A 10089-nucleotide genomic window follows, 5' to 3' on the forward strand; every position below is an offset into this window, starting at 1 on the left:
AAAAGAGCAAGATATAAATAATAAATTGTTTATTTATTATTTCAAGTGCCGTCCTAGCATTCTTTCATAGCCAAACGGTTGGAGGTTTCAAATAATAGCAAATATTCATCATTCTAATTCATACCATTTTTCTATCATAAATGTCAAGCAATTTTGCAATGGAATAATTTTGTGTTTATAAGAAGAAAGAGTATTTAAACTAGATCTCTAAGTTTAGATTCTGCCTTTAAACTCTATGTGGGGAAAGAGAAAGATCAGCATTAATAGTAATTTTAAAAAAGCTTTCCCTCCCCAATAAGATATTTACTGCATTCTCTATACAAACCAAAACAACCTTCATTCAATGAATAGCTTTAATTTAAATAACAAAGAAAACTCTTTAACATTACTTTTTAAAGTCCTTTTTTTATCAACCATTCCTCTTAAATGAGCTTTATAATATTTACTCTGGAACAGTTACATAACCTTGCAATATTTAGTTTCATTTTTTTAAATGCATCTGAAATTCCTTGTACAGTACTTGTCAGTTACTACATGAAGCCAAGAAGACAGGAGTGCCTGGCGTGCTATGGTCCATGGGGTCACGAAGAGTTGGACACGACTAAACAACAACAACAACAACATGAAGCCAAAGTTTTTAACACTTGCTAAAAATGTTCATGAACCAATAAACTATTTTTAAAAACCCTGTGTGGAAATGTAGGTCTGGGCAGTGAATTCTAAATTTATCCCAGGTTTCAAAGCCAAAGCATGGCTGAACTCTAACCACTTTGAAGTCCTATTTATTTCAGTGAAATTGTTAAAGCATGTGTTGAAATATCTCCTGTTGAAATCAAAGGGTATTTAAGGGCTTAGCATTATTAGGAGCCTTACCCAGACAATCAGTGTTGCTTTGATTATGAGGAAGACAACATTTAGCCAGAAAACAAAATCATTCGCAAAAGTTGTGTAACTTGGAACGGTCTTTATGTCATGCTATTCCTACATGCATGACTCCACTTTCCAACTGTTGACATCTGAGCTTGTTGTTAAATGGGAAACAATCTTCTATTAATAGCTACTAGCTGTGACGGCTGCTTGGGGAATGATTTATTTTCAGCCTAAGAACAATTTCAAACATTACATGTTGATATATTCTAGTGACTGCTAATAAATAAGGTGCCAAAGTATTCAACATTCCCATTTCTTTGTACTGCACAGGATGTTCCCCTTCCCTTCCTCCCCCACTTTTTTGTCTCTGCAACAAGGTTTCTAATTGGCTTTACTAAACGGCCTTGGTCCTGTATACCTGAAGGAGCGTCTCCACCCCCATAGTTCAGCCCGGACACTGAGATCCAGCACTGAGGGCCTTCTGGCGGTTCCCTCGCTGCGAGAAGCCAAGTTACAGGGAACCAGGCAGAGGGCCTTCTCGGCAGTGGCACCCGCCCTGTGGAACGCCCTCCCACTAGATGTCAAAGAGAAAAACAACTACATGACATTTAGAAAACATCTGAAGGCAGCCCTGTTTAGGGAAGTTTTTAATGTTTAATAAATTGTTGTATTTTAATACTTCTGTTGGAAGCTGCCCAGAGTGGCTTGGGAAACCCAGCCAGATGGGCGGGGTATAAATAAATTATTATTATTATTATTATTATTATTATTATTATTATTATTATTTCTGCCAGGTCTTGCTAAGTCTGTTGTAACCAACATATTGTACAAGGTCTAAGTCCAGGTCTATAACTATCCACCAAGAACAATCAAGTCTTGTAACACAGCTACACTGGTGGTGTCTTTTATTGCTCAGACCAAAGGTCTTGAGTGTGCCAGGTTGTCTTTTCAAAATGGGCAACCTGTGGGACAACGCCCATCATCCCTGACCATTAGCCCATCTGGCTGGGCCTGATGGGAGCTGGAATCCAACATCTGGAGGACCACAGATTCCCCACCCCTGCTGTAGACTAAAATAAATACTTGTTTTGGCACTATCCATCCAAGGTCTCAGCCTGCATTCATTTAAGCAAGAAAGTAGGGATGAAGAAACCCATGTCCTCTTACCATTGCTAAAGCTGAACACAGATACTCCACACTGCAAGATGTGAGATTCCCCACCCTTGGAGATTTATGGAAACCTGCTGACATGGCTGGTACTCCTAATGAGGCTCTCATCTCACTATGGAATGGTGAAATGCATAGAGTCATTGACACAACCAGCCCTGGGTGCTCTCACCATTTCTGCGGAGCACTTAGGTTGCCTAGATTTTCTAGTAACCAGCATGAAAGGAAGTAGTGTTGGTAGATAATAGTGCAGGTGATGCAAATCTTAGCCCAACTCTGAACAAACACTAGTTTCCTCATAGCGGTGGCAAAAAAACACTTTACTTCTCTGCCACCAGTGTATCAACAAGTAGCTATGTAGCTGAGCTTTTTCCAGGCGGTGGATGGGCTTTTGTTATCTGGCCAAGAGACTAGTACTCTGACACATTTGGAGGTCTGCTGTAACAACACTGAGACACTAGAGGGGCAGAATTGTGCAGATTCAGACAGAGTTATGAGACCTGGGAGGGGTTCCATCTTGTCCCCCTGCTATTTAATACCTATACAAAGCACCTGGGATATACTATCAGGAGGTCTGGAGTGAGGTATCATCATTATGCAGACAAGACCCAGGCAGCTCTCACTCTCTCTGTTCCATCTGAATTGGGAGAGGCAGTTAAGGTGTTAAGACCAGTTCTTGTAGGCAGCAATGGGCTGGATGTGGACCAATAAACTAAACTTGAATCCTGAAAAGACAGAGGTGTTTCATGTCCTGAGTTCTCAAGTCCGGGAGGTGAGGGGATGGACTGACTGTTCTGGATGGGCTTGCACACTTCTGGAAGGTGCAACTAGAAGTGCCCCCCCCCAGCTACAGCTACAGCCAGTTTGGCAGCTATGGCTTTTTCTGGACAGAAATTCCTTGGCTACTGTACTCCATGCTCTGGTAACTTCCAGACTGCACTACAGTGATGCGCTCAGTGTGGGGCTGCCCTTCAAGATGACTCAGAAACTTCAAAAGTTCTAAAATGCAGCAGCTGGATTACAGGCTTGGGTGCCATTAATATCTCATCTAAATCCCTGTTCTAAAACAGCTGAATTGGTTGCCAGTTTGTTTCTGGGCACATACGCTCATGAAATGTTTAAAGCCCTAAAAAGACTTAGACCCCAAATAGCTGAAAGACCACATCCTTCCCTACATAACCTCTTGGGTGTTAAGATCAGCAGAGGGTTCCCTCTTGGTACTTCCAGCACCCTTAGAGTGCACCCTTCCAACACCCTGCGGTGTGTGTGTGATCCAGGTGAGGGTGTTCTCTGAGCCATCCCATAAGCTGTGGAACTCTGTCCCCAGAGGAGTGTCTGACACCTTCACTTAACCCTGGCCTTTGACACTTGCAATGTATTTTTTTAAGACCCACCCTATTCTTGTAATTGTAATTTATTTCAAACTGTTTGGAAGGTTGCAATTTAAATTGCAGTGACCTGCCCTGGCATCTTAGTGTGAAGGACAGGTAATAAATACATTTATTAATTTATTATTTGGATTCAGTGAACACTTATTTATTTTTTACATTTATTAGTTGCCTCGCCATATAAATTCTCTAGGCGATATACAGTAAATTAAACGTGCAAGCCTAGCTCTCTGCAGTACTCAAGAATAATGGAGCGAACTAGGCTAGATGATGTCCCTGCACATCAGTTTATGTGCTCTTGCCAAACTAGCAAAATCCAGAAACTTACTATGATTTCCAAATCAAAAAATGGCTTGCTCTCTTTCGCGAGGAGAGAAGCAGAGTAACAATGAATAAGGCCGAAGCTACAACTGGAAACCGTGGGAACTAAATGAGTCAGTGCATTATCCTGGTGTTTCTGGAATGTGTTTTTTAAAAAAAATAAAAATAAAGTATTAGTATACCATTTCTGTTTGGGGTTTTTTTTTTTTTTGGAGGGGGGACCAGGCTAGGTAAATAACTTGTTCCCAATCAACCTCTTCAGGAACTGTTATCGCTCTTCCTCTTTCAGAAGATTGATTCAGGAACCCAGCTATCGATCTAGAGAGATCCTGAATATTTCATGAGCGCATGCCATAAAAATGAGTCTTATTCTGCTGTGGCGAAGAAAGTAGGGACTGGAGAACGTGGAGTCGATGGAGCTGGGAGGGAAGGCGACGGCTCTTCCTCCTAGCGATGGGAGCCAAGGATACAGGCTGCTCTCCCCGGCCGAGCAGGTCTGCTGCAGGTGCCAGCCCAGCTTCTTCCGGCTCTGGCGGCGGCTGCAGCCCGCTGCTACCCGACAAGGTCAGCTCATGCATGCCCGCCCCGTTCACTTCCTGCTTGGAAAGCAGCCGCCACTTACCTAGCGCCCCGGGGAAAGTCATGGCAGACGCTCGCGGAGCCTCCAGGCAAGGAGCCTTCTTTCCCCCAGCCAGCGCGGACAGGAGCCAGTCGCCGGCTGGCCGGAGGAGAAAGCAGAAGTGGGAGGAGCCGCGGGAACCAGCAGCTGCTGCTGCCGCACTCCCGCTGCGCTCTGCAGCTCCCGCAGTGAGCATAGCCAGGCAGTCAGGCCGGCCGCTCAATGCCCGCTGACCGCTCCGCCCGCCCCGGTTCTGGAATGGGGTCATCTCCCCAGCTCGGGAAGGACTGGGCGGCGAGGGTGGGGGGGTGGAAAGAAGGTTAGGCTTCAACCTGACGGGGGCGAAACGTTTTGCTTCCTGCCTGGGCATAGGCGGCGGCCCCATCCTTGGCGCAGGCGAGGCGAGAGCCTGCGCCATCTGCTCCTACCTAGCGCGCGCCTTTGCCGCGAGGGCGCAGGAAGGGCTGCCTCGTCTCCTCTCCGCTTCGCACCCCCCCCCCGGTTTCCCCTTCTCGCGCCCCTCGGAGCTGCTTTGCCCGGCCGGGATGCTCACCCGGCGCTGAAACTCCCCGCCAGGCGACGCTCCGTCGTCCTATTTTGCCCTGCGCACCGAGTGGCAACGGGGAAGAGAGCGAACGAGAGAGCGCGAGAGCACGAACACGCAATTTACACAGGCACACAAGGCGTAGCTGCACCGAATCTACCTCAGTCGGGTGTCCTTGGCGGGATGGTTTGTCAGGAAAAAGGTCGAGCGGTACGTAGCCAATTCCCGGGCACCCACCTTTCTCCACGCCTCGCTCTCGCTGCAGCAACAGGAGTGACAGCTCCTCCTCGAGCCTCTCCAGCGCTAGCATGAAACTTCTCCCAAGGAAGAGGAGGGCTCAGGTTACTAAGCGCCGCCGACTCAGTCCCTCTGGTGGAGAGAGGGCGCCAGGCGGCGCAGGCACGCCTTGCAGGGAAGCTGCCTTTCCCGGCTGAGGAGCTTCGTAACCTGGGCTGCAGTAGCGTGTGTCTCCCCGAGGTTGCGCCGAGAGGGCGCCTGTCTCCTGAGCGCCCCGCTTATCAGCGCCTCGCACGGCTGCAGACACCGAAAAGTCTCGCAGCCAGAGGAAAAGAGATTCCTCGACCCAGACGCTCTCGCTGTTTGCGGGCAGATAACCAACGCGGAGCGTCAACATGGGAGAGTTTGGCGTCGCTTGCTTGACCATTTAATTCAAGGAAGCCTGACGCGCGTCGCTTTCTTTGAATTCAAGCGCCAAGTTGCGACGTGCGAAGGCGAAATAGGTTCCTGCGCCTTTAATTAGTTGTGGCGAAAAGGAAACTTCTTCCGCAAATAGTCTGCGCGACTGTTAAAGGTGCAGGAGCCTTTTTTCGTCTTTTGCTTCGGGGCCACCCTAGCCCTGAGGCTGCAATCGTGTGCACGTTTATGGAGGACGAGCAATGCGCAGTGCAATTCCATCGGGATCTGCTCTGAAGTAACTAGTAAGAAGACCCTTTGAGGCCAACAGGACTTGCAAAGTAAACTCTGTGGGACTTGCTGTTGCTTCTGAGTCACCGTCCACGTATCTGGACGGGAGCGGAAGCGCGCTGCAGGGAAAGGCAACCCGAAAGCGATGGCTCTGGCTCAAGTCCAGAGAAAGGCTTCCTATTGCCGCAGGAAGGTGGTTTGACCGCATCCTTCCGCACACTGCTGTGTTAGCGTTGTAATAAACGTTATCATGATTTAGCTGAAACCCATCCAAAACTCCTTGAGGAAACATTAGGCAAGAGTAACTTGCCGTTATTGGGCCCGAATCCAGACAAAGCGGAACGTTTTTAAAGGCCCGTTGATTTCACTTGGAGAGATTTAAACATGCGCGTAGCTCTTCTGTTGACATCCGTGGGATTTAAACGACCTTCAGTTTGGGTGGGTGTGAGACTGAATTCCTTGCTATTACGCGTTCGAGGGTTGCTACTGGAGCAGGAGGGGGCGGCATGATCTGGGTCAGCAAGTTGCATTCATTTATAAAACAAGAGCTCTGTATAGTGTAGATTCTATATTTTAGCACAGAACTAAATTTGATTTCAGTACACAGAAAATATCGCCAGATACCACCCCAGTGTCCGAGCTGTGAGAGTTTACTTGTGGTGTGGATTCTTTGACTGTTGTGATTTTAGGATACATGGTTTTATTCACACATATAACCTGTGTATAGGATGGAGGGGCTCACACATTAACATCCCCACAGATCTTGCTTCTGCTTTAGGTTTCCAGGGGAGCCCTGCACCTTTTAGCCTGCTTCCAGCCTACACACAACTATGGCTATTGTTCTGCCAAGTAGCAAGCTAGGTGAGCTGCTTGGGGAAAGGCCCACTCGTTAGTTGTATGACACAAAATAGTTTAATTGACTACGAACCCCAAAACTGGATATCCCCTCCAAACTGGTTCCAAAGTTTTGCAGTCATTTTGCACTGGTTTGCAGGGGACCCCAAATTTCTGTGTTCCTAATTAATGAAGCTGAGCAGAATTACTTTGTTATGCTAAAACCAGCCAGCCAGCCAGCCAGCCAGCCAAAGCCTTGATAAAGGAACTGGTTTGGCAAGCTTCCTTTGCATTCTACTGTCCTGGATGCAGGATCACAGGTTCTGGAAGGCAACCCAGGGCTCCATCCACACCCCCACACCCCACACCCCAGCTCATAACAATAGAATACATTATATTAGAGGTCCTCCCCAAGGGCAATGAGCTTGGGGCTGAGGAAATACAATAGCACCACCCCATGCTGCACTGCAAGCTCCTTTTGCAACTGAGGTGACTTTCAAAAGAAATTTCTGGTGTGGAATGAAACATTTACTGCTGTAAAATAAAAAAATTCCTTCAGTAGCACCTTAAAGACCAACTAAGTTTTTATTTTGGTATGAGCTTTCGTGTGCATGCACACTTCTTCAGATATCTTATCTGAAGAAGTGTGCATGCACACGAAAGCTCATACCAAAATAAAAACTTAGTTGGTCTTTAAGGTGCTACTGAAGGAATTTTTTTATTTTACTTCGATCCAGACCAACACGGCTACCTACCTGTAACCATTTACTGCTGTGTTTCACTTTTCAAATTAATACCATGCTAGGCATACTCAAGCCCCTCCAGCATTCCTAAAGTAGCTCATTGGATCACAGCCAGTGCAAACTCTATTGGATGCAGTCCTCATAACATTCAGTGAAAATAAAGTTGGTTCTTTTTTGAAGAAGAAGAAGAAGTATTACTTTACTTAGTTTTACATGAGGCTGGTTCTGGCCAGGACTTAATGCGTGCCTAGAATATAGTTCCACAACCTGTTCTGCATGTGGGACTTCTAAATATGCAGAGTTCATGCCCTTCACTGCTGAGTAATTGCCAGGCCTCACGCACTTTACATTAGAGGGCAGAACTAACCATCCGCAGCATTTGACTCCAGGGAGACTGAGCCCCACCATCTCCTCTTTAGAAATGATGTACAGTACTACCTGCAGTTCCACTGCAGGCAGTGTTGGTTTTTTTGTTTAGAGCTGGTGAGAGTAGTGGGAGCATTTACTTTATTTCCACATTGGATGGATTGAACACCCCACTGAGCCTGGGAGAGCCGAAAAGGTTTGTGAGTTGCTGACTAAACAGCAACTTTGGGGAAGTGTGCCTATGAAGCCTAAATAGGTAATGAATGTCAGCCTGTGTCTGGGTTGGTAATTAAGCGTTAAGGCATGCGCTTCCTTTAGTAAGATGAATGTGGTTTTTAAAAGTGTCTTGCTGAGGCAGAAAATTTATTGTACAGTACACATTTGCCCCAATATAATTTATCACTGTGCTCATCACTATAATGCTACAGCAACCACAGATATTCCATATGTACTTTAGATAGGCCAAAAATTATTTTTAAATACGTAAACCTAAAATTAATACAATTTTCTCCCATATGTTCCCTCTAGCCAGGGTGCTTCACCATGCTGCTGTCAGCATTGGCAAGCTTGAAGAAAAGAAACAAATCAATGAATCAACATCAATATATTTAATAATACATATGCAAATAAATGCACGTTTATTTAAAAGACGACATTGTATGTAGACATGTCCCATAGTATCATAGATGCAGGGCTGCTGCTGCTTCACATACCACACCAGCTTTGGAAACCTGTAACTATTTATTTTTAATATTTCCCATATTTAGGGGGTGACGTTATCTTATGAAGGTCATACTTTCCTAAGAGCCTCAGAAAGAATGTCTGCACCTTGATATTATCTTCTGTGTGCATGTAAACATTCTGTGGTCCTAAGTTTTATTGCTATTTCACCTTTGGCTAATTTTTTGCTTCTCTTTCCATTCATTTCACCTCTGACCTCTTAAACAAGCCTCAAAATTTACAGTACAGTCCTATGCGTGTCTAGTCAGATGCAAGTCGCACAGAGTTCAAAACGGCTTGTAAGGTGGCACCATTAGTTCATTATATTATCTGTTCTGATAATGAAGTTGCTGAGCATGTATGTTAAAAAAATAACAACCAGCTGGCAACATACTAGCATGTTTGTAAGAACACAAGAAAACCCCTGATGGATCAGACCAAAGGCTTGTTAACTCCAGCATCCTATTCCCTGCAGTGAACAACCAGTTGCCAGGCTGTATGTGTAGGCAGCAGCTGGGAGCCTGTGGAACTACAAATCTCATCACCCCTGACCATTGGCCATGCTGGCTGGGGATGAAAGCCAACATCTCCAGTTCTTTCATGTACATCCACAAGCTCCCCACTCCTGCAACATAGCCCTCGCCTGCTGATGCTCTTCAGCCACTGGTATTCAGGAGCAGGCTGCCCCAATTCTGGATAAAGCATGTTGCCATCATAAAAAATAGTTGCTGATAGCCTGAGGCACAAGAAACTGGCATAAAGCAAGCAAGTCTGGTGTAAGTTAAGGTAGCATAAAGCTCACCAGGAGCCCCATTCAGGAATGGAGCTGATTGAGACAGTCTAGGCCTGGCAGAGGGCAAATGAGCCTCTAAAAGAGTATTTGTTTTACACCACCCGTTTTGCTGGCTTAATTTACACAAGGTTGCCAGGTCACATGTGGGATGCAGGCATATCTCTGATTGAGCTGAGGATGAAGGAATTAAATCAGACAGAGATCTGTTGAATCATAGCCCTACTCATCCTTGCATATCTTTCTATAGGATTGGTCCCTCATTCAATATCCATTAATTTGTCTAATCCTTTAGCCATCTAAATTGGTGGCTTTCACCACAAACATTTTGTGCATGAAGGAGTAATACCCTGGAAATATTTTTACTCTAGAGGACAGGATATAAATTGTTTGAATAGGCTATATTTATGTTTCATATATGAGTTTTCAAAACAGTAGGACAACTAACAATAAAAAATCCTACACAAAAAAACTACACAATTTTATTGTTTGTAATAATACTATGGAATATTGCTTAGAAAACGTCCCCCAAAAAGTAATTAGACATCATATATGGATTAAATTCCATTCTCACAAAATGTATTAAATTGCTTTTAGATTTTTAAGCTGTTTTATGAAGCTTTATTGGGAGGTGACCCACAAAATGGAAGAAACAAAGAAAATCAGTGGTCACATGGGGTCATTCAGCAGATTCTTTAGGTCTGCTGAAACCACACTTCTTCATGTTTCTACTGCAAGCACAGTCTTCATTCCCACCTATATACCATCTGAGTTGCTGGTGTTTTATCTGTTGTGACCTCATT

The 10089-nt window shown here is 45.2% G+C and overlaps 1 protein-coding gene across 5 annotated transcripts in view; it reads right to left on the minus strand.

Annotated features, from left to right (window-relative positions):
- AMPD3 (adenosine monophosphate deaminase 3) overlaps window positions 1-5556 on the minus strand; it is a 34382-nt gene extending 28826 nt beyond the window's left edge. Inside the window, exon 1 of one of the 5 annotated variants that reach the window (XM_035119177.2) lies at window positions 5147-5556. In XM_035119177.2, the coding sequence (XP_034975068.2) occupies window positions 5147-5219 (73 nt within the window). In that variant the 5' untranslated portion in view covers window positions 5220-5556. The other 4 variants (XM_035119186.2, XM_035119209.2, XM_035119170.2 and 1 more) reach the window with 4 other exon arrangements.
- Between the last annotated feature and the right edge of the window lie 4533 nt (window positions 5557-10089).

The sequence above is a fragment of the Zootoca vivipara genome, chromosome 1 (assembly GCF_963506605.1).
Source record: "Zootoca vivipara chromosome 1, rZooViv1.1, whole genome shotgun sequence".
Classification (NCBI taxonomy): Eukaryota; Metazoa; Chordata; class Lepidosauria; order Squamata; family Lacertidae; genus Zootoca; species Zootoca vivipara.